Raw genomic sequence first — 27,516 nt, 5'->3', positions numbered from 1 at the left:
TAATAAAAATATATATATATATTTTTTTTTATTAATTCTGTTTAAACCAATGGGTTTTTTCTCCACAGTTGCAGATGAAGATTAGGCTACACTAATATTATAGTAATTAAAAGAAACTCAGCAGCGCCCCCCACCCAACAGCTGAATTGCCAATGGCTGAATTGGAGTACTGCACTGTGCCGCTGCAGCTCCGGCTCTGCAGCTGCACATGCACTCGCAAACCCAGCACTAAGCTCTCGCTGACAACGTCGTTGTCATTATTAGAAGCAACGATGAAACAAATGTAATGATTGTTTCGTTCATCGCATAGGCTATTTAATTTTAGCCTATTTTAATACAATTCAAATAATCAAATTGTGCTTAGAGGGAATTATTTTCACCGGACATTAAGACCGGAGAGTAGAGCTGCCGCGATTACCGTATTACCGCGGTATCGCTGTTACATCACGCCCAACGCAAGAGTAGGCTGAATACCGCGTCACCGCTGTTTTTTTTTTTTTATAATAATAAAGCACCCTTCTCTCGTTGGGCTTGCGGCTCTGCAGATATACCCTACTCCTCTATCGAGGTTCCAAGCGACCCTATTGGGTACCAGAAAAGTCATGTGAAACATTGCAGACCACTGATTGGTCAGAAGAGAGACGTGTCACACGATGGATCGTCTTGCAGTGCTTTTACTTCCTGAATCTCAGCCATTGATCAGAGCTCAGTCACAACACGGCTAATATACGTTAGCTCCCACCGGAGACCGGAGTGGATTACCGACGTACCGTCGCTCCTCAGGGAACGAGGCATAATGATTTTACTGCAACGAAATGTTATAATAAAAGCCCTTCGTTCTATACACTTGTCTGATTGAAAACTTTATTAACAGACCGCAGAATGGGTACAACTCTGCACGCTCTGAGCAAAGAAAGGAACTGAGATATGAATTGAGTAACGCTTGCCTTGCTATGGTCCGGTAAATACGAACGTGTAACTATATAACGTAATGCCACAAAACGAATGCCTTTGTAATCATAAGTAGTAACGTTATAATAATAATAAGAAGAAAGGGTCGCGACACAGAGGGGATACTTCGAATCCGTGTTTCACTTTTAACGAATGCGTGCTTGCCGAATCCCAAACAATATTCATGCTGCAAAGTCATCCTCTAAAGATAGACATTTAGACTAGAGGCAGGCTATATGCTATAAAGAGTAGACTACAAAAAAAATGCATTCAAACTTTTTTTTTGTGTGTGTGTGCGGTAATAACCGCAGCGGTAGGAAATATTTCGCAAATGTGTGCGGTAAGGAAAACATCAATACCGCGGCAGCTCTACCGGAGAGATTAAATATGTCGGACTTCAACAGATTTTGCCGGTCAAATACCGGTAATTACCGGCTAACGGAAACGCTGACACACACACACACACACAGTTTCAACTCACCACCGCCGCATCATATTGACGACCCATTACCTGCCGGCCGAGGTAGATGCATGCAGTGTATTTTGTTAGCCGCCAGGTGGCGGGCAGAGTCAGACCTTAAATTCTAATCGCCAAACAATAAATCTACAAGCCAGTGGCGCTGGGCGTCTAACTATTTTTTACCCTGGTTCCAACACTACATCATTCAAAAATGTTATTGACCTTGACTGTGCTGTCAAATCAATACAGTAAAGTATCCCGAGACAATTGAACAAACCCCATCATATCGTATTTAAAAAGAAAAATTATTATGTATATTATTATTATTATTATTATTATGTATATTATTATTATTATTATTATGTATATTATTATTATTATTATTATGTATATTGTATAATGGAAACAGTTTGTTCCAAAGGAGATTACTTGTACTGTTGGGTAAATTCTGTAGTTTATTTGACCATAACCACATCTCTCCTCCTTTTGTTGATCTTCCTTCCCTCTCATTTCTCTATATCTCTACCTCCTTTGCCGCTAATCCTTTCCATCTCTTCTCCCTTTCACTCTACTCTTTTGTGCCTCTCCTCTCTTCTCTTCTCTCAACCTCTCTCCTGTCTCAAACTCAACCTCCCCTCTTCGCAAACCCATCTCCTCCCCTCTCCTTTCAACCCATCGCCTCCCCTCTCCTCTCAACCAATCTCCTCCTTTCTCCTCTCCTTTCAACCTCCCTTCCCTCTCCTCCGCCAGGCATCCGGGTGCTGGTGGACGCGCGGGAGAAACTGAACATCCAATGGGGCAACCTGTCGAACCAGCGGCACGGCGACACCATGATGGCGTTTGACACACGCACGGCCATGTCGCACGGCCACGGCATGGTGGAGACCAAGGTCTTCCTACACTACCTGCCCTCCATCCGCGCCCTGTGGGCCGACGCGGGCATCCAGAACGCCTACGACCGCCGCCGAGAGTTCCAGCTTGTGAGTTGATGTGTGTGTGTGTGTGTGTGTGTGTATGGCTGGTACCCTGTGTGTCTGCCTGTTGGGTGTCAGTCAGAGTTCCGGCTGGTGTGGTGAGTTGATGTGTGTGTGTGTGTGTGTGTATATGGCTGGTACCCTGTATCTCTGCCTGTTCGCTGCCAGTGTGGGATTTTTCTGATTCTGTTCAGTGTTCACAAAGTTGCTTTTGTAGCCTCCAAGGTCCATCAATTTTATGAAAAACACCAGAAACCTCTTGTTCTGTGTCTTTACAGTAGAGCTGTGAATCTTCACTGGCCTTACGATTCAGCTGTCCACGATTCGATTATACGATGCATCTCGATGCAGCTCAATAATATATTACATCCTCAATTTTATAATCTATATTACTGCACATGGCTACGTTTTCATCAATTAATACAAGCAGTCAGATAAATTAACTTTTATTTAGAAAGTTCTTAAATCAGAATGTCAAAATAAATGTCTTTACTAGTGTTGCATGATACAGATACTAGTAGAGAAAGGTATCTCGATACCCAGCTGTTAAAAACGGTTCAATACTCTTTTTATTAGTATCATTATTAGTATCAATACTTTTAGAATAGGCTGATGCTGTATTTTCTATGAGTTGAGTGGATGCATGACCAGAGCACTAGCTTTAATAATACAATAATAATATATTTGATCTGTAGGGCGCTTTATAGTTGTGGAGCAAATCCCAAAGCGCTACATTGTAAAAGAACATAAAAGCTAGCAAGAGAGTACTTTTTATTATAATCAATTATGTTCTGTCACTGCATTGATGCTGAATCGTCCGCATCGCGATGCATCTTAGAATCGAGAAATGTCCACACCCCTACTTTACAGTAGCTCTGTCCTCGACTGAAGAAGTCAGTGTCTTTACAGTAGCTCTGTCCTCGACTGAAGAAGTCAGTGTCTTTACAGTAGCTCTGTCCTCGACTGAAGAAGTCAGTGTCTTTACAGTAGTTCTGTCCTCGACTGAAGAAGTCAGTGTCTTTACAGTAGCTCTGTCCTCGACTGAAGAAGTCAGTGTCTTTACAGTAGCTCTGTCCTCGACTGAAGAAGTTAGTGTCTTTACAGTAGCTCTGTCCTCGACTGAAGAAGTCAGTGTCTTTACAGTAGTTCTGTCCTCGACTGAAGAAGTCGGTGTCTTTACAGTAGCTCTGTCCTCGACTGAAGAAGTCAGTGTCTGTCTTTACAGTAGCTCTGTCCTCGACTGAAGAAGTCTGTCTTTACAGTAGCTCTGTCCTCGACTGAAGTCAGTGTCTTTACAGTAGCTCTGTCCTCGACTGAAGAAGTCAGTGTCTTTACAGTAGCTCTGTCCTCGACTGAAGAAGTCAGTGTCTTTACAGTAGCTCTGTCCTTGATTGACTTTTTTTTTTTTAATTCTCATAGTAGTCATAGGATTTGTCGACTGATATGAGTTGATTCCATCGTCAAATTAAATGTGAGTATCCCACATGCAAAAGCAGAAGGACCTCTTTAAATCTAGTGCTGCTTACCACAGATTTGCTCATAATACTTCAGGATACAACTTGTTCAGCATTAGGGGTGGGAATCACCAGTTTAATCACGATACGATACGATATCGATTCTTTGGACAACGATACGATATTATCCGATATCACACAGTCTGCCACGATACGATTCGATTCAGGTGCCTGCGATCGATATGAGACGATATTATGTGCCCATTTAATACAATCAGTAACATTTAAATCAACAAACAAAAAAGGCAATGGAAATATCATGACATTTTTATTTTTGAGCTCTTCCAGACATTTAAATGAAAAACAATCTATTGTTTTTAATACAAATAGACCTCCTGTTCACTGTTTTTGGTTCATTTCTTTTTTTTCTCGATATTAATATCCTATTCACTGTCACAGAGCTGTATTTTGGCTGGAAAAGCATATTGGGAGTCCCAAGGTACAGTACCGGCCAGATCCTGTTAGTGGGGCTATCCCCGAGAATGCACCCTCCCAGTCCCCACTTCTCTCTGCCTATGGCTCTGGGTTAGCTTGTTAGCTCACGCTAAAGTAACGTTATCTTCGATCTTTAACGCGACGTGGGCATAATGGAGTGATGAGGATTGCAAAGCAGGTTAGATGCATTGGACCCATTGTGGAATAAAACAGCAGGGACATGTTTTGGGTCACAGAATAGGCACACTAGTCTTGCTCTAGTAGTGACGCTCTAGACGCTACTGGCAGCTGTTGATATTAAACAGAGTTTGAGTTTCACAACACTGGGCGCGGGGCGATGACGTCGCCGTCGCCGGATTTTCAAAATAAGAGTATCGCAATATGAATCGATCTTTTTACGTGGCATCGATCCTATTTGATTATTGATAATAGATCGATATATCGATCTGGATCGATGTATCGTCCCACCCCTATTCAGCATGATGGTAAAGAAAGAAAAGCATAAAGATGGAATAATCTACTAACAAAGTCTTGGTCAACTAAGACCAAATCCACAGATGAATGGACGAAGAGGAGACACACGAGGGAAGGAGTTAGCTAAGCAAAGCACACCCACAGAAGTCTCCAGTAGTTCTGCCGGAAACCAGGAATAAAAACCAGCAATAGGATAAGCGGGTGTGGTGAATCCGGCAAAGACTGTAGCCATATTCCTCCCTCTTAACACTTTCAGTGCCCATCATATCATATGACGTTTTATCAGCCCAATGCCTGAATGCCCACGATGACAATTATCGTTTTATTTTTCTATTAGCAATCTGAATTCATATTTCATCAACCGAGTCTCCCGTTGGTACACCAGCCCCACCAGCAGCTCAGAATGGGGAAAAAAGCAGCCCCCTATCGTCTATCCCTGAGTAACTGCACGTCAGTCGCTTAGACTGACCTGGGATCAGTCGATATGTAGCGGCGGAGCCAGCTGGCTCCCTGAGCTGGCAAGCCGTCTGATGAACATGGAAGTGATCGCAGGATGGGAATCAGCCTGGAATATATATTCACAGTAGCCAATTGATAGTAGACAGTAGTGATTGATTTTTGGAATGGCGATCGTGATGAATGATCTTTTTGGAGAACATCTGATCTGAGGTAAGGAATCTATTTTACCAGTCTTGGGATAATCAGAGTTGTATTCGCTGAGATATCAACGTGTGTGTGGGTGTGTGTGTGTGTGCGCGATCGCTGTTGAGGAAATCAGATAAATCGATTTTCAGCTCGCGGCCCCAGCGTGCATACGTACACATATACTATCGATAATCTAGCGTTTATTTGAAAATTATTCATAAATAGGCCGAAAAATGAGGGCGGCTAGGTGGTGTAGTGGGCAAGGCACTCGCCACCAGTGTGGAGACGCTAGGATTCGCGTGTTCGAATCCAGCTCTCCACATTGTTTTCAGTTTAGCTGGTCGTCCGCAGTAATACACATTGGCCGTATTACGGGGAGGGAAAACTGAAGGGTGGGGATCGAACGTTGTGAACAAGCGACTCCTACAAGTCGGTTGGTGCGCCTGCGCAGTAGAATCAGGAAGTGTCGGGGGCAGCGTGAGCCTCCCACGCGTTACTCCTCGACACTGAGAGATCGAGCTGCGCAGGTGAAAAGATGCGACTGCTGTTACCTCAAGTACCGGAGGGGACTTGTGCTATGTATGACTTAGTCCACATTGCAGCCGGCTTGTGGGAGGCAAGAAACAGCGTTCGTGACAGGGGAGGGTTGAATTGGATGATACGAAATTGGGATGGGAGAAAAATATAGAAAAATGGGAGAAAAAGTGGATTAAAAAAAAAAGGCCGAAAAATTACAACGTTTTTGTGTATTCTAGAATATTCCAGTAAACGTCTTTTATCATGGAATCTTTTTATTTTCCTTGAAAACGAGGGCCTTTCAAAATGCTATAAAACGAAAATGAACCGATAAAAAAACAATACGCTTCGACAATGTTGACTGGAAAACTAGTCATTGATAAGCGACGGGCAGATTAGACACATAGCCATAATTTAAAACATTGAAGTGGATGGTGGGCATTCAAGCACTAAATCGTGCGCCCCCTGCTGGCACTGAAAGTGTTAAGTCCAGGGAACTCTCCTACTTGGGGAAAGGAAGGGTTGAATGTTAATGCCAACATTTCTTGTGTGTGTGGAAGGGGGCAGGGGGGCTGTTGGGAGTTTAGTGTGTGTGTGTCCGTGTCCCATCGGCAAAGGCATTTTTATAAATTAAGAAAGAAAATTGCATTTATTTTTCCGGGAAGTCCCATTGACTCTTAAAATCAATTTTCCAAGGAAGACTTTGGCCAGAAATGGCAGCAGAGGTTCCACAGTGGACACATACAACACAGTAGAAACACCTGAAAACACACAACACGGTAGAAACACCTGAAAACACACAACACATACAGCACAGTAGAAACACCTGAAAACATACAACACAGTAGAAACACCTGAAAACACACAATGCAGTAGAAACACCTGAAAGCATACAACACAGTAGAAACACCTGAAAACATACAGCACAGTAGAAACTAGGGCTGTCCCCGACTAAGGATTTGGATGGTCGACTATGATTGGCCAGAATTTGCAGTTAGTCGACTATTGGTCGACAAAAAATAATAATAATAATAATATTTAAAAAATAATTGTAATTTTCTTTTTGTAATTTTAATTTTTTTATCATTCCATTTGGGCTGTGGGGGGTGCTTAATGTCTGAAGGAGTCGACTGAAGGCTTCTTGTCCTCTGCAAAAGCATGCATTTGGTCCACTGATGGATACATCTTGATATTTGTCTAGTCTAGTGTGTTCATTAGATGGGTGAAATCCTCTTTCAGTGCCTCTGTGCCTGTTTTCGTAGGCAGCTAGCGTGCCATTAGCGTTAGCCAGGCTTCTAGGAAAGAATGAAGATTTATATATATATATATATATATATATATATATATATATATATATATATTCGACTAAGAGGTTGGCCAGTCGACTACGGCTCCTTTCGACCGATTAATCGACTAATAGGGGTCAGCCCTAGTAGAAACGCCTGAAAACATACAGCACAGTAGCACAGTGTGTGTGTAATGGCTGCCAAGTGTCAGTGGTGAGACGAATGCGCTTGTGATTTTTAACATCTAAGCTCACATACACCCGTTGTAACTGCCACCGTTATTGCAGTTGGGACATGAGATGCACTGGACGCTTTTGATAAGCATGTGCCTCGTTACCACACTAAGATTGGCCTTTAAACAACAAGCCCTGAACAGCGGGCGAGTCTACAAACAACATCTGAACGTCTGTGACCCGAGCCCAACACCGGCTGGAGATGTTTGTGTAGACTTCGAGCAATACGTGCGACCAATGACAGATTGCGAGTGGATTACTTTCCAGAGACATGAAAGAGCGTACAGGGGGACACTGGACACAAAACTGCTCCAGGTAAGATCGAACTTTGCTGTTACTCCCGGAGGCGCAGAGAAATGGGGCAGACTGGTGTCAATCCTGATCAGCGTTTTTTTTAAGAATGGAATATTCTCCGCAACGCAAGGAAACGCGCGTCCGTACGGATTCCAGCTTCTAAAATATGTCGCTAGAATCCTGAAGAAATTCCCTCTCTCTGCCGATTTCCCAGTAGACCCAACACCTGATTCTCTCACACATTGGATAGAAACGCAGCTCTGCTTCATCCGTGAGACAATACAACCAGCGTTGCGCGCCTCTGGGACAGAGACACATAGGCAGAAAAGAAAAGTTTCCAGGACCAAGCTGGCATAGTCAAGTCAAGAGTTTTATTTGTCATGGCATACAAGTATACAATGAAATGCGGGTGGTCTTGCCCGCAACGATGTGCAAATAACATATAATAGAATCAACATTGTGCAATAAACAAGTAACATATTAGGGCATATCGGTATATGTACATACCGTAAGTTATTTACAGAGCATGGAGGACATGCTAGGTCCTTTGGTAGTGTCTTTCTGTACATGCTAATTTATACAATCTCCGGTTATACTATACCAGTGGTTCTCAAACTTTTTACACCAAGTACCACCTGAGAACGTAGCTGGCTCTCCAAGTACCACCATATGACCGGCGTTAAAATAGTCTATTCAGCTATGCGCAGTTCACGCAGGAGGCAAATGTATTCCTAATACCATTATGTATTGTTAACTTTTGTCAGACACAGCCACAATGTACAAAGGGATAGCACTAGAACTAGCAAACGCTTCCACACAACTCATACAATGCAAGGGGCATTGAGAACATAATAACTAACATTCTCACATAGCAAGTGAGAAAATTAAGAACTGTATTTCAGCAAATGTACTTAATTCTCTCTCTATCTCTCTCTCTGTCTGTCTGTCTGTCTGTCTGTCTGTCTGTCTGTCTCTCTCTCTCTCTCTCTCTCACACAGCAAGCGATTGTCCATCATTCTCTCTCTCACTCACACACACACACACACACACACACACACACACACACACACACACACACACACACACACACACTTATTTTGTTACAAAAACTTAATTTCCTGCATTCTGGTGCAGGAATTTTTGAAATTTTACCCTTTAAATGCCAGGGTTTGTGATGGCATCACAAATTATTGTTAAAAAAAACACACAGTAAAATATTTTCAATATATCAAATGCAAAGTACATTTTTCTGGGGGGGATTGTTACAGGCTAGGCATGTGTCAATGATTAGCAGCAACACAGATTTTTATGGATTTTTTGTAATGTCAGATTTTTTATCTGACATTACAAAAAATCTAAAAATAAATGGTTATGATCAGGGCTGAAGTTGAATTAAAGATTTATGACTGTTTAGACTGCATTACTCTCTGTCACAGTGATCTCCTGGTTGTTCCCCACTTAGGTTATCTAACTATCGCGCCACCGCAACCAGAAACACTGGCCTGGCCTGCTTCTAAGTTCAGTGGCCTGACTGCAAATAAAATTTTTTACTGGATGTTTACGGTTAATGCCTGTGTCTAATTTGATGTTATGTTTAAAAAAATTATTAAAAAAAATTGTAAATTTTTCTTTTGTGTGTGCTTTTTTGTAAATGTTTTCAAGTACCACCAGCAGTACCACCAAGTACCACTAGTGGTACGCGTACCACAGTTTGAGAACCACTGTACTATACTATTTTTAAAGTGACCTTTCCTTCGTGGCCATAAGTGTGGGTGTGTGCAGCATGAGTGTGTGCTTGCTCATGTTAAAGTGGCTGCTAGTGTGTGAGCGTGTACAGTGTGTGTGTTGGGTGTGTGCTCATGTGTGCTTGTGTGTGGAGAGTTCAGTGTTCAGGGCTCTGATGGCCTGGGGGAAGAAGCTGAGCCGAAGTCTCTCTGTCCTAGTAGCTGGTGTTCGCAGGCGTCTGCCTGACCTCAGCAGCATGAACAGGCTGTTGTTGGGGTGGTGTGGGTCTTTCATTATTCTGCAGGCTCTGGATTTGCACCTCTTGTTGTATAGAACCTGCAGGGGTGGTAGTGCAATACCCGTGGTACGCTCGGCTGAGCGCACCACTCTCTGTAGGGCCTTCTTGTCCTGTGCCGTGCTGTATAACACCTGGCAACACCGAAAATCAAAGGCAATCAATATCATTTTGAATAATAGCTGTTTTCCCGAACCCCCCCCCCCCCACTGTTAGTGATACAACCAATGTGTATAACTACTATAAAGCCAAATGTCAAACTGCACCAAGCGCTGGCACTCCCCTGGCCACGCCCCCTTGGTACAATTTCATTGACAAAATAGAGCCAGGCTATTTCCCAGATACCCATGATTTTACAACAGAAGAGGTGGATGCAGTTCTGACTTCTTTTCCCAATAACGAGGCTAGCGGATCTGATGGGGTCATCTATGAGACATTGAGAGCTACCAGGCCAACGTCAACATAGACACTCGCACATATCTTCAATGCCTGCCTGATCAATGAGAAGGTGCCTGATTCATGGAAAGGGGCCCTCATCCATAGAATACCAAAAAAGGAAAATATCCCAGATGATCCTTCCACTTGGTGTGACATTTCACTATTGCCCACTATATATAAAGTTTTTATGAAGTCCCTACTCACCCGCATCTTAGCCTGGCTGGTGGACACAGGGATTCTCTCCCCCCATCAGAAAGCTTATATCAACAGACAGGGAATGAACGAACATGTGTTTTGCTTAAAAACCGGAATAGACGATTTCAAACATGAATCATCCAAATTCTACACAGTGTTTTTGGACTTTAGAGACGCATTTGGTACACTCTCCCATGAGGTGATGTTAAAAACATTAGAGGAAATACACCTGCCTCAGCCTTTTGTGAATATTGTATCCAGTGTATAAGGTTCATTTATCCAAGTCATCTGTGGGCAGCAGCTCACAGAGCCGATTGCACTGAAGGTGGGAATAAAAACTGGCTGTCCCTGGAGTGCCGTGAACTTCATCCTAGCACTCAACCAGTGGATGAAGTGGATTTACCAGTGCGCTCCTCTGCATGTGCGATCCCCAAATCCTGTTCAGGGATACGCGGACGACGTGCAGGTGTTATCACGACAGGAAGATGTCATCATTAACATGCTGGCACGCACTGATGAGTTCCTCCAGTGGTCAGGGCTGGAGGTGAAGCAAGCCAAGTGCGCCGTACTCCATGAGCGCCGCAGTGGAGGCAACCGCTGGTATAAGGCCAAGAACGACAAGCCCCCCTCCTTTCTTGTAATGGGCCAACCCATCAAGGTGTATTCCCGTAATGAGACCTACCCATACCTTGGCCACAGGTTTAACATCGCTGGAGAGTGGGGGGAGCAGGTCGAGGAGCTCACTACAGAGTTTCAACATCGTCTACACCTGATTGACCTGTCCCCCCTCCCCGTCATCATGAAGTTCCAGGTTGTGAGAGAGGTGGCTCTGGCTAAAATCCAACACCTTTTTGCCAATGTACACATCCCTCTCAAGGCACTGAGAGAAATGACAAACAAAACTGTTCAGCTGGTCAGAAAGTGGGTAGGCCTCAACACACACTCCACACGGGGCATGATCTTTCTCCCATGTGGAGAGGGAGGGCTGGGAGTCCCCAATGTCGAGTGGACCTACATAGCCACCAGGCTAGCCCACCTGCTCCACATGCTTAACAATGATGATGTCACCGTCAGAGAAATGGCCAGGGCCTCTCTCCTGCTGGATCTACGCATAAGGAAGATCCCCCTGGCCACCGCAGACCAGAATAACTTCCTCGGCTTCAGGAAGAAAGACTCTGGGAAACTGGACTCTCGGGCCAAGGGCTCGGGGTCTGGTCTGACTGGCCAGATCTCAATGACCTCTGCAACCAGACTGGAGTTCAGCTGAAATGGACAAGACTCACCAACACACAGACTGAAGTCCCTGTCTCTGATGAACTTATCACAGACCCCTGTGTGGTTGTGAAGGCCAACATCACAACACTGCAGGAAGAGACTGTCGAACTGCACAGAGACTCTGCAAGGAGGGTTCTGCTTAGCATGAAGCAGTCTGAGACCAGGCAGCACTGGTGTGGACTACAGGGAAAGCTAGCTTGTTTGGAGTTTGCTGACCACTCAGTCTCACACTCAGTGTATAAGAACGCCGCTGTTGGTGAGGATGTTTTTAAAATTTACCATCAAAGCAAGACTGCCGGTATTACCCACTCAATACAATCTGTCCACTTGGTATCCTCAAACTCATAGTCCATTCTGTTTAAACCATCAGGATTCACAACACCTAGAATCCATTGCACACATAACAAACGGATGTAATGCATACACCTGTACATCGCTCGTCATGACCGTATTGTGGACATTGTGTCTGATGTGGTACGGAACATATCACCATCTAGTGCAGCAATGTACAAACATGCCAGAGTGAAACCAGAGTGGTTTGGCCTTACCAACGATGTCTTTGCTAACATACCAAATACACCGGACGTTGTTTTTGTTGACACCAGCCACAGGGAGGTGCTGGTCATAGAAGTAGGCTGTACCTTTGATCTGTACATGGACCAGGCCTTCCGGGACAAGTATATCAAATACCAACCACTGCTCAGTGTGATGGCTGACCTTGGGTATAGGTGTAGATATAGTGTACTTGTGTTCGGAAGTCTTGGCCATGTATACAAATGCACCATGACCGGTCTGAGAATTGCTGCAATGTCTAAAAGAAAAGCCAAACAAATTGCCAAATATTGCTCTGTCTCAGCTATTATTGGCAGCTTAGCCACGTGGAGAAGGAGGTGCTATGTGTACCCTTAAGTGTTCAGTGCTGCTTGGCCCCGATACATTTGATTCCCTGTTTATGTAATATAATTTGTGGAACCAAATAAAGTATTAAAATGCGTGTGTGTGTGTGCGTCACTGCGTCCCATCGGCAAAGGCATTTTCATAAATTAAAAAAAATAAAAATGTTTGCATTTATTTTTCCGGGAAGTCCCATTGACTCTTAAAATCTATTTTCCAAGGAAGACTTTGGCCAGAAATGGCAGCAGAGGTTCCACACATACAACACAGTAGAAAAACCTGAAAACACACAACACGGTAGAAACACCTGAAAACACACAACGCAGTAGAAACACCTGAAAACATACAGCACAGTAGAAACACCTGAAAGCATACACCACAGTAGAAACACCTGAAAACATACAGCACAGTAGAAACACCTGAAAACATACAGCGCAGTAGAAACACCTGAAAACATACAGCACAGTAGAAACACCTGAAAACATACAGCGCAGTAGAAACACCTGAAAACATACAGCACAGTAGAAACACCTGAAAACATACAGCACAGTAGAAACGCCTGAAAACATACAGCAGAGTAGAAACACCAAGTAGTAAAATAAGGAGCTTACAATACAAGCAGAAATGACGTTCCTATAATTTCCTGTCTGTTTTTTTCCATGCATGCATGTTAACACATTTGTACAGGATGTGCACAGCTTACTAACGCATTCAGTCTGTAAACACATTTGTGAAACACAAGAGAGACATCATTGTCTGGCGGCCATATTTCACACGAAAGTCCCTGATGGCTTTGCCTGCGATTGAACTCTGCCCCCCCCCTCCATAGAAACCCAATGAGATGACAAGATCATCACACAATTCCCCTAGTCGTATAGTACAGATCATAAACTTGTATGTTGATAAGATGTGAATTGCAGTCGACCTTGCTGACGGCCCTCAAATCTGGCCAGGGATCTTGAGGGTGAGCCTACACACACAGTGGCAGGCAGATGAGTACACACCCACAGACAGCCAGACACACAACAGACAAAGAGAACCGCAGCTGCTGAGCGAGAGATGAGCTAATGAAGGACCGCTTCTCTCTCATTGTCTCTCTCGCTCTCTCTCGCTCTCTCTCGCTCTCTCTCTCTCTCGCTCTCTCTCTCTCGCACGCTTAGATTGTGGTCTAACAGTGTCTTGTTCACTGGGAAATGATCGATTACTGTCCCGAAGGGAAATGGACTTGCCAAGCCTCTGTTTACAGCAGAGAGGTGTGTGTGTGTCTCGCTCGCTCTCTTGCTCGCTCTCTCTCTCTCTGTAAGCTACACATTAGTCAGGCCAGACAGCTCTAAGCCACCGTTACTTCCCCCTCCATCTGCTTTCATTACCAAGATATCAACCCCTGAAGTGCAGTGCACATACACACACACACACACTTCTAAACAGAAGTTAGTGTTATTAATGTCAGTTGATCTGAGCCAGAGGTGTGTAACCATAGTGATGCGGTGGTTATAGTATAACAAGTTGCTGGGATTGTCTTTAAACTGAACACTGTTATTTCTAGTGAAGCACCTGTAAGGCCTTCTGTAAGGCGGCCTCTAAGCATAATAGCCTGTCTTGTATTAAAAAATTAAAATGTTTTACATTGTTTATTTTCTAATTATTTTTGCTCAGGTCAGTGCTAGTGGACCTAAAGTCACATGATGTGTCACTCAGTCAGGTGACATCAGCTAACAGCAGGGCTGACCGCCATCATATGTCACGCTCCCACTTCTGCTAAGAGCCTTCTCTCACTTCCAACAGCCCACAAGCCCATTCATTATTATGGGGGGGGGGGGGGGGGGGTGCAGTTTGGGAGAAAATAGTTCCTACATGAAACTGCTCACAACAACGTCTATTGTCTGAGATTTCTGGAAAGAGACACTGCTTTTGAATTTTTCAAATATATTATTTCTTTTCGGTGCTTTGAGCTTCCCAAGCCGAGTAACATTCAGCTCTGTTATATCGGTAGATATTTCTACACCAGATATCTCCAGAACTAAACAAAACGATCTGGATTGATAGATGGCACTCCAGGTAAGGGGGAGATGTGTTTTTATAAAAAAAATTATATTTTGGGTGAACTGCCCCTTTTACACATTCAGCGCCATTAACTGTCCCCATCTATGCCGCTTCAAGGCCAGCTTAAAATGGTCATTTTCGTGGTGTTTCACGATGTTTGCAGAGCTGTGTGTGTTCTGTATTATAGCTGTGGAGACAATGGTGTGGCTCATTTGACGGACACTACTTGTAGTCCAACATGGGAAAAAGAGTTTGCTTCACTTTCTACACACTGTAGTTTGTAGTTTATTACACGCTAAACATCGCATTTCCAAGATAATCCAGTCTTTTTCCATAGATCGCGAGATAAAACGCGGTATGTGCAATAAGCCCAAACTGTTCTTGTTGATCCCCTGAAACCCCAAATACTCCCAAATCAAAGGTATATACCATGTACACATGTACCTTCACAAAATCATCAAGGGGGGTGGGCGGTCGTTTTAACTCAAAACCGTGATCGTGTTTGTCGAGTGTTTTACGTCCGGTAAAACACAACTGTGATCGTTAGAAAAACATGTTTCAGGTTCCGCAAAATAGACATAGAATATATCTTACCCTAGCCAGAAGGTATTCCAAAAAGAATAATTCCAAGTGATCGCATCGCCATCGCAATTACCAGTGTATACATGTTTCGATGGGAAAATACGCGTCGGCAACGGAATTTCGAGGCGATCGATGTGAATCTCTGTTCAAGCAGGAGGAGGAGCCCTTACCAAAAAAAGGAAACTGTGGAGCCAAGCCATTCCAGTTCAAAGGAACCTGGTGATATTCGATCGGCATTGCAATTCCAACGTATACAAACGAGCCAGGGATGGCTAGAATGATCCGGATGATGATTTAGAACGGGGATCAGAGGAAAAAGATCAAAGGATCATAACCCGACTACAATACAGTATACTACACAGCCCAATGGAGCTTCACCACTACAATAACAACAACAACGATCGTTTAAACTTCAAAGGAATAGTTGGCAGCAAGAAAAACTAATTTAAAATAAAAAAAAGACCAAAGCAATAAAAAGTTAAACTGGGGGCACCCAAGTGGCGACCCATGTAACACGCTGCGTCGCGAAGCGGCAGACCCGGGTTCGATTCCCGGACCCGGCGTCCTTTGCCGAATGTCTTCCCCCCGCTCTGTCTCCCGTTCTTTCTCTCTCTCTCTACCGGACTGCCCGGTAGTACAAACAAATAAAAAATCTACCAAAAACATAATAATAAAAAATTAAAATTAAAAATGTCTTTATTAAAGTTAAACTGGAATTTGAAAGGGAAAGGTTGGGGATTTGAACCCAAACGCAACAGCTTTTCCAGTAAAACCCACATCTCTTTTATAAGGGTAATTCGCCACAAGATTAAAGGGGTTTTTACAGTTCAGAGGTTTTAAATGTTGACATGTGAAAAGCGGGATGGGAATGTTTTTTTTCTTAAAAGCTAGTGGAGAACAGTTGGTCTAGAGCAGGGGTTCCCAAAGTGGGGGGGTTGTGAGATGATTTATTTTTATTTTTATTATTATTAAAAAAATATGCAGTCAGGCCACTGAACTTAGAAGCAGGCCAGGCCAGTGTTTCTAGTTGCAGCAGCGCAGTAGTTAGATAACCTAGGTGGGGTCTGTGGGGAACAACCAGGAGATCACTGCAACTCACACAAGTTGGAGAACTATCTCTCTCTTGCTCTCACACACACACACACACACAAAGGGAGCCGCATGTGATTGGTGGAGGCGGGGCCCTTACAAAAAACTGTTGTTGCTATTCATTGACACATGCTAGCCTGTAATAATCCCCCCCAGAAAAATCTACTTTGCATTTGATATTGCAAATATATGCCATCACACACACTGGCATTTAAAGGGTTCGAATTATAAAATTAATATGTGGTGTTATGATCAGGGCTGAAGTTGAATAAAAGATCAAAAATCAGTGTTGTTGCTAATCATACATATGATAACAATTTGTGATGCCATCACAAACACTGGCATTTAAAGGGTACAAATAAAAAAAAATCCTGCACCAGAATGCAGGAAATGAAGTCTTTGTAACAAAAAATGTCCTGGTGGCGGACCCCCAGACCGCTTAAAAAGTGGCCTGACTGGGGCTATATTTTGCACTATTTTTCCTGGCCTGAATAATTTCCCCAGTCCGGCCCCGGCCTTTTTAAAATAATTTTTTTTTACCTCCTATAATAGTGGGGGTCGTGGCTCTCTGACACCATTATTTGGGGGTCGCGGCCTGAAAAGTTTGGGAACCCCTGGTCTAGAGAGGGAGAGTGGCCCCAATAGTGACGCAGGAAGGAGGTCACTAATTTGAACCTTTTTTAAATAATACATCCTCAGAGCTTTTAGAAAGGTGCAGAATAACGGTATTTATTTTACCCGCAAAAAATCTTTGAACAAATTTATAATAATAAAATGAAAATGTTGGCCGTTCCAAAATTAATGTGTACATGTTCAGGCATGTATCCCCTCCTTACTTCCCATTTCCCAACATGGGATGCACCTGGTTGGATAAATGACATAGCACCTTTAATCTGTAGCAGGGTTCGAAATTAACGGGGGCTTGGGGCATAATGCCCTTGAAAATGGACAAAATGCCCTCGAAAATCAGTTAAGGGGGGCACAAAATGCCCCCGACAGTTTACAATTTTATATATATATTTATCCGGTAATGGAGCGTCTGTGTGTCGTACGGTTCAGATGACGCGCAAATAAAAAACTTCATTTGGCGGAGCCGGGAGAGGGGGGCACTGGCTGCAGGCAGCAGCAGCAGCACTAGCACTGCAGCCAGGTGCTATCAGTTTGTGTAAATGGCAAGCACAATATAAATCAATCTTCATTACGACTTTAAAAACATAGCCATTAACATTACATAGGCCTACACACATCTTGCCATAGCGTTAGCAGTTTGTACAACACAACACACGTTTTAACTATGGTAGCCCCGCTAGCCCCAGCTAATAGTCAACGAAATGTTACCGTAGCTAGTGCTACTAGCTAGCAGCCTAGCAGAGGAGGAAATGAGAGTCTGAGAGGCGGGGTGTTTAAAGACAATGATAGGCGTTTATTCAACATCCAAGAAGGCTAACATACAACTGTGTTTTACTAACTCCAACCGGGACTATTGCTGCTTTCGTGCTGCTTGTTGATGTTATGAACTCGTCCTAACGTTACCGGAGCTGAAGGTGCCACACGCTAAAATGTCCGTGGGGACCCGGCGCCAACCCATAGATAGTTCCAACTCAACGAATTACGTAATCCACCACAGTTGCACTCAATATTTAAATAATGTTAGTCTAAATAAATGTAGACAGATACATAATAATTTTCAAGCAGAAATTAATCTTTCCATTAAGAACTGACAAGCAGGGAATTTAAACATGGTTGACATTGTTTTTTTGTGTTTATATTAAAGAAAGGAAAGTCTAGTGCTGGCTGAGCATATTGTTTGTTTGCATTAAGTTAATACTTTGTGTAACTGAGGGGTTACAAAACCCTGACTGTATTAAAGATTGTGATAGATTAAACCACTGCTAGGTATGTACTTTAATTACTGGCCAGACAGTACATCGAATAGATATGGTGGACACTCATAATAACACGGCATTGACAAAGAAATAGTATTTGAGGGTATTTTATTATTATGCAACATTAGGTTACAGAATGAGAATTAGGGTCGCGCTTGTATGGCGAAGAATATGCATAAAGTCAGTCAGTAGCATAAGTCACTGGGAATAGAATGATTCCTACGATGGGTACTAGGCTGACGCCACCTGGCGTATAATAGCAATTATAGAGGCAACGCTGGTACCGCCTGGAGACACTGGGTTCCTCCCAGAGTTGTAAGGTCTGGAGGATAGAGGAAGGTTCGGATACTCAGTCTGATTCAATGAAGAATAAGGGGATTCACGTACAGAAGCCAGTCCTTGTAAATCCAACGATCAGCAACAAAGGCAATAACTGTAATCCAATGCTCGATAGCAAACGATGATAGCCAGCTAGCCTCGGTCCATGAGGCCAGCCCGAATGTAAATCCTCACGAGGTTAAATCCCAAACGACAGTGGAGATTAACGATGCTCTTCTCCGGGTAACACGTTCCACAATCAATATAATCCAACCAGTAATGGTTCTGCAATCGCCGCCGCTGGTTCTCCTGTGCACATGTCCAGCAGGTTCTCCGACTAGGCCTCCTCGTGTGCTGGTACTAAGGTATTTAGTCCATGCGCACTGGCTAAGGTCCACTAGCTAACACGAACGAACCGCTGGGTAATGCTACACACGAACGAACTGTGGTTGGCACGATATACAATAAATTAACGACTATTTACTTCACATTAAACTAAGTCGAACTTGACGTTACTGCATTAATCTGACACTTTACCATTCAATGCGCACGTGGTTCTCAACGCTCTGTTAGAAGCACTGCTTCTCACTACATTAGAATCACACTGAACTTGTCACACTGCTGCTATGCGCACCTGCGCCGATATATATACTTAAGTGGCTTTCTAGTTCCAAACCTAACCACTTTCCCGGAATCAATACACTGCCAAGGGCATGTCCTGACTAGCCCAGACTCGCCCTTGAAACCTGTATGAGTGCGAGACTGCCTGGCGCCGTCGTCAGGGGGCATTATCCATAAGGAAAGTGAATATTACTAGGATTTACACGCAGGCTTAAAGGGATATAACGTGTATATATAAATAATATACAAGGTATATAAACAATAAATGTAGATTCTCAGCTTTAATCTGGCCCTTCACAACACTTTGACAAATGTAGCCTATATTTTTCAGTCAGTTCGGTCTTTGTGTGCCAAACATTATTTAAGGCTGTAAACACTGTAACACTGTAAACCTTTTTTTTTATATAAAAATTAATGTATATCGAACCGAACCGAAAACCGTGACCCCAAAACCGTGATACGAACCGAACCGTCCATTTTGTGAACCGTCCCACACCTACCGTTTATCATAAAAATGCAGTGCCCCCGAAATACAAAAAAAGTCCCCGAAAATCAATTAAGGGGGGCAAAAAAAGCCATTGAAAAAAAAAAGTTAATTTCTAACCCTGATCTGTAGGGTAATGTGGTCTATTATGATATTTGTTGTTGTGTAGAACAGGGTTAGAAATAAAAAAAATAAATCCAGGGCTTTTAATTGATTTTCGGGGGCTTTTTATTTTATTTCGGGGGCACAGAATTTGTATGATAATTAACATAAACTTTTTTTTACAGTCTTCGTCCCCATGTTTGATAACGTAGTGTTCATGTCTCCATATATAGGGCTCTACGCCAGCGGTTCCCAAACTTTTTTGGCCGCGCACCCTCTGTCACCTGCCGACCTAGCTCGCGCACCCCCCAATGCAAACATAAAAAATAATAAATAAATAAGTCCCGTGACTCCGTGCTGCTGCCGACTTTAAATCAAATAGGTGTCTGTGGGCAGTCGCCGACATTAATAAACAGTAGGGATGCCCCGATCAAGTTTTTTGCCACCGATACCGATCGTCGTGAGCCATATCGGCTGATACCGATCGTTTTTGATTAAAAAGAAATTAAAAATTGTTTTATATATATATATATTTTTTTTTATTAAATATATATACCGGTATTATATAATTAGACTTGTACTTGTATTATCTGCGAGCCATCGCCACCACGCAACAAGTCAAAATGCTCGCTATCTGCAAACAGCTCCACTGTCTGTGTGTACTCTAGTAGCCTCCAGCTCCAAAAAGGATTCTCCTGTGATGCAGCTGGACCCTATTGGTAACGTTACTGTGCTTTGGTCATATCACATTCAGCAAGCCCTCAGCTCGAATACGCATTGAATCAATGTTATAAGACATTGATATCAAGAGCTATCTCTAGCTACTGCTAGCCGGCTAGATGACGTTAAGACAGAACTTTTTAGTTCAATGGGACATTTCGTTTTGAACAGTGAACTAACATCAGCTAACGCAAGCTAACGGAGGTATCAACATGGACTAATAGACTTGCTGGAGCATTTGTTGATATCAGGAGCTATCAGTAGCTAGCCGGCTAAATACCGTTAGACAATGCCTACTAAAAGTGAATAGTTGACTGGGTAATTTTGTTTAAACAGTAACGATAGCTAGGTAGCTAACGTTAGCTCAGGTCGAATGCACTATAGACTTCTCAGTCCTCTGTGTTTACAAGCTGTACACGGGTGCGGGCGGGGCTATGGAGGAGGAGCAGCGGCAGTTTGCAGGTCCTGTGTGTCTGAGACAGACAGCGAGTGAGATCTCCGCTTGATCGGTTTCCGCGACTGGCGAATATGACTCATTATCGGAATTCACAGATCGCATATTTATACTGATTATCGGGCGATAACGATCGGTGGCCGATCGATCGGGGCATCCCTAATAAACAGCAGTGTGTTATAATCACATTTTTATGAGCTAACGAATTCCGTTATATTGGACATTTGTATTAATTATATCAAGCGAATAACTGAGAAATTTGGCAGAGAGACGGCAACATTATCGTGAAATATAAACGTTGCGTGATGACTATTATATCTCCGCCTCCCAGTCCCAACGAAGAACATACCAGTAGTATGCACCTGCAGAGCCACAGAGCCAGCGGCGCTCTCATCCCAACAGCTGAATTGCCAATGGCTGAATTGGAGTATTGCACTGTGCGCGCACACAAGTGTCTGCTCTGCGGCTGCATGCTTCTTGCAAATCTAGCTCTCGCTGCCAAACCAAATGAATCTCGACATCGCTTCACCAATAGTCGTTATCAGAACACTACACACATATCATTATAGAACACACATCGTTGTCATTATTACCCTGTTTTCTTGGTGGAGGGGCGGGCGGCCGGGCTGTTGTGTCTGTGCTCCAGCTGTCATCATCACTCTCTGTCTCCACTCTAACGCTGCTCTCCGCTTCTCTCATTCCTCCTGTCCTCTTTCATTACTTTTATTGACTTTAGATTCACCTGACAGTTTCCCTGTTTTTAGCCAGCTCTGCATGTTTCACCACCAAAATCACAAATTGGCCCATGCCTAGATGCAAAGGATATCGGTTGTCAAGCTGCTTTTGTATGTTGTAGTCTTGTCACGATACCAACATTTTGACTTTGATACAGATAGGAAAGGCAATGGAATATATTATTAGATGACAGAACATGGAAAATTTTTTATACGATTATTTAATTAATTATAATTGAAACACTATTGAATAATAGTTAATTAATAGTTAATACAATTATTCTGTTACAGCTACAACTGAGCTATACTTTATACGTATAGCTACTGTCCATCAATGTCTTCCTTTTGAATGAAATAGGTTCAGGAGAGAGAGAGGGAGAGGGAGAGAGAGCGAGACACACACACAGATAGACACAGATATTCTCAGCCCCCCCCCCCCCCCCCGGGCGCGTGTAGCCTTTTTACAACGCATCCGCGTTTCCGGCGCTCTGATTGGCCAGGTCATGTGACATGTGCGCCCAATAGCGTGTTTGGCCATTTCCGTGTCGAACAGCCTGCAAACTACCTGGCGTTCTATCGCTATGCTCTAAGACAAACTCTAACCTTAACCAACTTCGAAAGAGTGCCTAAGCTTAACCGGCGAAAGAACTTGCCGTCCCACGATTGGCGCTCATGTCACATGACCTTGAAGTTGCATTGTTCATTTCAATACCTGTAATAGTACAGTAGTCCACACACACACGTGCATTCAGTTAAGTTGGAATATGACTGTAATACAAACAGTTCAGTTTGTCAGGTACATGCAACACAGATTGTGCTGCTTGAGAAAATACCATGTTCTGCAATAAAAATGATTGAAGTGAGATGAACAGACTGAACTTTATTTTATTCGATAAAACATGTTGACAACGTTTTACTTTGCAGTAGGGCTGCACGATTAATCGATTTTAAATCGAAATCGCGATTTGGAATGATGCAACTATCAAATCGCACAAAAAGAATCGCTATATATATATATATATATATATATATATATATATATATATTTTTTTTGTGTGCTCTTTTTTACATTCGTTTAACCAGGAAGTCCCATTGAGATTAGGGATGGGTACCGAATTCGGTACTTTTGAGGCACCGAACCGAAACACGTCGGTACTACAGAGTATCGAATCAAGTGAGATACCGATTTTTCGGAGCAATGACGAGCCGAAAACTGTCGAAATTGTAGTTATTTGAAGTTTTGATTTTTTTTTCTTTTTTACGACTGAGGCAAATTTAATTTCTTGAGACTAAAGTACCGAAAAAAGGTACCGTTGGGTACCGGTATCGATTCACAGGTACCGGTACCGGTATCGGTTCAAATGTGAAAGGTACCCATCCATAATTGAGATACAAGATCGGTTTGGGAGAGGGAGGTAAGGGGTTTTAGATTGTGTGTTGTGAAGATTAGACTTCAGAGAGGGAGAGTAAAGTACAGAAAAAAAGGTACCGTTGGGTACCGGTATCGATTCCCAGGTAAAAAGAAAAAATTTCAGGCTCGGTGTCCCGAAAAGGCCCACCGCGTAGGCCAGATGAAAGCCGCATTTTACAATAAACCTCTGTGGGGCTGCTTAATTTTTTCTTTAATTATAATCGCAAATTTTTATCGCAATCACAATATCTGTAAGAAAAATCGCAATTAGATTATTTCCCAAAATCGTGCAGCCCTACGTTTGCAGTTGAAAAAAGGTAATACATTTAATTTGATCAAAAAATAATAATTCCCCCCCCCCCCCGCAATACTCAGCGTATCGCGATATATTTAGTATCGCGATACTATCGTATCGTGATGCAAGTATCGCAATAGTATCGTATCATGAGGTCTCTGGCGATTCCCACCCCTAGTATAGAGGGTGAAGAGGAAGGGTGACACCACAGTTCCTTGGGGGGTGCCGGTGTTGCTCACCAGTACGTCAGATAGGGCTGCACAATTTTGGGAAATAATCGAATTGCGATTTTTCTGACAGATATTGCGATTGCGATTAAATTTGCGATTATAATTTTTTTTTTTTTAAGCGGCCCCACAGAGGTTTATTGTAAAATGCGGCTTGCATCTGGCCTACGCGTGGGTCTTTTCAGGACACCGAGCCTGAAAATGTTTCTTTCTACCTGGGAATCGATACCGGTACCCAACGGTACCCTTTTTTCTGTACTTTACTCTCCCTCTCCCCTCTCTGAAGTCTAAACTTCACAACACACAATCTAAAACCCCTTACCTCCCTCTCCCAAACCGATCTTGTATCTCAATGGGACTTCCTGGTTAAACAACTAATAATAAAAAATAAATAAAATTAGCGATTTGATAATTGCATCATTCCAAATCGCGATTTCTTTCGTTTCTTTAGTCTTTCTTTAGTCTGACGTACTGCAGTCTGTTAGTGAGGTAGTCCTTGATCCAGGCCACCAAGCCGTGCTCCAGCTGCATCACGGTGCTCCTGATGTCAAACTGCCTCATTCTTTTTTTTGTGAACCATTCCACCCCTAGTCACAATACAATCAATACATGTTCTACTACAATCACAATACATGTTCTACAGTCACAATACATGTTCTACTACAGTCACAATACATGTTCTATTACAGTCACAATACATGTCCTACTACAGTCACAATACATGTCCTACTACAGTCACAATTAGGGATGGGTACCTTTCACATTTGAACCGATACCGTCACAATACATGTTCTACTCATGGCTTTGTTTCCATACTGGCTTTCTGGGAGGGGAGAGCGAGAAAAGGAAAGCAAGCAAAAACATGTGTCAGTGCAGTAATCTGCCGACCACGTGTGTGCGTATGTAAACATTTCTTCTTCTCCTCTTCTCCCCTTTCCTCCTTTCCCCCCTCTCCTCCACCTCTCCTCTCCCCCTTCTCTCCTCTCCTTTCCTAGGTATTGTGTAATCCTAATCCATGGCTTTGGTTTTCTGACCTCTTGCCCCCCTCCCCAACACACACACCCTCCCGAGTGCATTCCCCAATGAAGGATTTACAGTATGTCTTGGGTTTAGTGTTGCATGATGGTATGTGGCGACTTGATGCTTTACAAGGTGTGTGTGTGGTGCGTTCTGGGGTTTGAGAAGTCCTTTAAGTGGGAGGTTATGAGAGGTCAGTGCCATGGGCATACTTAGTGAAACTTAGCCTGTGTGTGTGTGTATGTCTGTGTGTGTCTGTGTTGCTTCTTGGGACCTGCTGTTGCCTCATATCAGGATGGAGGAGACTTAGCAATACCACACATGTCTCTATTTCTTTCTCTGTATCCGTCTGTCTCTCTCCTTCTCTCTCTGTGTTTCCCTCTCATTCTCTGTCTGTCTCTCTCCATGTCTCTGTCTCTCTCTCTCCCTGTCACACTCTCGGGTGTCTCAATGAGACACAATAAGGCCAGTGCAGAAAGAGAGAGAAGGTGAGGGTCACAAAACCCATTGTTTTTATTTTCTATGCTGCACTTGATTAGAACGTGTGAGTAAGTGGTTTCTTCGTAACACATTATCTTTGTATCCTTAAAACATCCTTAAATCCACATATTTGAATCTTATCACAAATTTAATTAGTGGATTTTAATCAAGCGTTTGAATTTTGTATTTGTCTGCGTTTAACAATCTAATGTGACTTAGTGCTTGATACTGGACATCGGGAACCAAGCGCACCCCAATCAGAATGGGCTCCACCTAGACAAGACGAGAGCTGGATGACATTGGGGGGGGGGGGTATAAGTAGTATCCCATCCCAGTGTTCACATCTCGTTGGACTGCGTGGTAATGCGATCAAACTGATACGTAATCTCTCACTTCTTATTTCAGAAATAATTTAGTGAAAAACCTCACTTCATATTTGTTTTTGTATCATGAATTTGCACAACAAAGTTCAAGTAAACTAATTTAAGAATCTTTAAATAAAAGCATGTTAGATGATTAAAAGCGGTGGTTATCAATGTGGGGAGGAACGCCCCCACAGCCCTGCTGCAAGAGCCCTCTGCAGAAACCACAGGTCTTTCTGTTCATTTAGATTTGCATCCCCTAATTAAAAAAAATATCTTTCTTGGCGGCGTTGGTTCAGTCCGGCTCCTCGGACTCCTCGTCAGTGTCTCCCCATGTCCGGTTTGCCCCAGCGCTGCTGTGTCCTGGGCTTTTGGGTGGGGAAGTAGATGTTGATACCTGGTCTCTGATGGCCTTTATATATCCCATAGGCTTCTAGGAAGAGGAAGTTCCCGTCTTCTCGGGTGGCTCCAATCTCATGTGACTTCCCCCTTTCTTCTTTCGCCCCTCGGCACAAGGGGGTGTGTGTGTGGGGTCTAGTTGTTAAAGTAATTGTAAAGCCATAATAAATGTGTTCTGACTTCATCAAATTTGAATGATAATTGATCCCTAATGGGACCACGTCTCTTTAATAACTCACTCACTCAGTCCCTCCCTAGTGGGACCACGTCTCTTTAAAAACTCACTCACTCAGTCCCTCCCTAACGGGACCACGTCTCTTTAAAAACTCACTCACTCAGTCCCTCCCTAGCGAGCCTCCTAACTCAAGTCACAGTAGGAAGGAAACCGATCAGATGACATTTACCATCTGATGCCACTAACGCCACATCATATGCTAAAAAAGGATGTCAGTCAGAAAGAGCCTGCCCCCTCCTCCACGCTGTTTGTTCTGTCTCTTTGGGCTGTTTTAGTTGTTTCCTGGGCAGCTTGTTCCCATTAATGTTTCTGTTTGAGCCCAGCACGGCTCTTCTGGTGGCAGCTGCTTGTGTTGCATGTCTGTGTTGCATGTCTGTGTGTGGATCTTTTGCACCCAGATTGTAAAAATATATGAAAAAAGATTATCTCTCTAGGTAGCCAAACGTTACACTATAAAAATGAACTGGATAGTTGATGAAGCTCCCTTTCTGTGTGCGTGTGTGTGGCCAGATAATGTTGATATTCAAACTTAAAAAATTATTATACATGATCATGCAACTATAAAAAATGGTTGTAGGAACGGTTTGGGAGAGGCAGGTAGGGAGGGGTTTTCAATTGTGTGGTGTGATAACAATGTTGAAATTGAGAAGTTTAGACTTTAGTTTCTTTTTACAATTAGAATAACATTTTTAACATTACATTAGTAAAGTACTGGAAAAAAGGTACCGTCGGGTACTGGTATCGATTCCCAGGTACCAGTACCGGTTCAAATGTGAACGTCAATGTGAGCTGTCATGTGTGATCTCTTTAGTTTTGTTTAGTTGTCCATGATTTGTACTGATGGGTAGTGATTATATCTTTATATCTTGCTGTGTTTGTGTGTGTGCACATGGCCGCCTAGTTATAGTTGAAAGTGGGGGTGCAAGATTTTTTTTTTTTTTTCTTTTTACCTTTAAAAAAAAAAAATTGTGGGTGCAAGACAGGCAAGGGGAGGTTTGTAGGGGGTCCGGCACGACCCCCTCCACGGCAGATTTTTTTACATTTAATGAACACCTGTATGTGCAATTTCCTGCAATATAGAGCCTTCAATCTTGACCAATAAAGCTGCTCTTTTCACTATAAAACTCAGTTTATATTGCAGTATGATAGCCAATTACTATAATAATAATAACTTTCCCGATCCTCCCGAAGCACCTCCGTTCACATCCCCTGCAGCAGTAGCAACTTGCTACTGCTGCTGGGCATGTGAACGGACTAGCAACAGCAACAACAACAACCATTCCACCACGTTGACCACGTCAACATGAAAGATTCACTGCGAGGGCTCTTTTAGCTAACGCATCACTTCACTGTCTGCCGAGCTAGCGTTGGATACCAAGCAAGCTAACATGGACTTTAAAGCCAGCACTAGCTAATGGTTAGGTAACGCTAATGCGATAGCTGCAATATTGAC

General features: G+C 43.1%; 1 protein-coding gene across 1 annotated transcript in view; it reads left to right on the top strand.

The window, feature by feature from the left end:
- Positions 1-27,516, top strand: part of gna13b (guanine nucleotide binding protein (G protein), alpha 13b) — a gene marked incomplete at its 3' end in the record, with an annotated part of 107,436 nt that overhangs the window by 48,397 nt on the left and 31,523 nt on the right. The window contains exon 2 of the mRNA XM_084329514.1: positions 2,162-2,391. Coding sequence (XP_084185640.1) covers positions 2,162-2,391 — 230 coding nt within the window. The remainder of the gene's footprint in view (positions 1-2,161; positions 2,392-27,516) is intronic.

This window comes from Notolepis coatsorum, assembly GCF_963971535.1.
Source record: "Notolepis coatsorum genome assembly, chromosome: 14".
NCBI classification, from domain to species: domain Eukaryota; kingdom Metazoa; phylum Chordata; class Actinopteri; order Aulopiformes; family Paralepididae; genus Notolepis; species Notolepis coatsorum.
The sequence above is the reverse complement of the archived record's forward strand: the minus strand, read 5'-3'. Positions and strand labels throughout refer to the sequence as shown.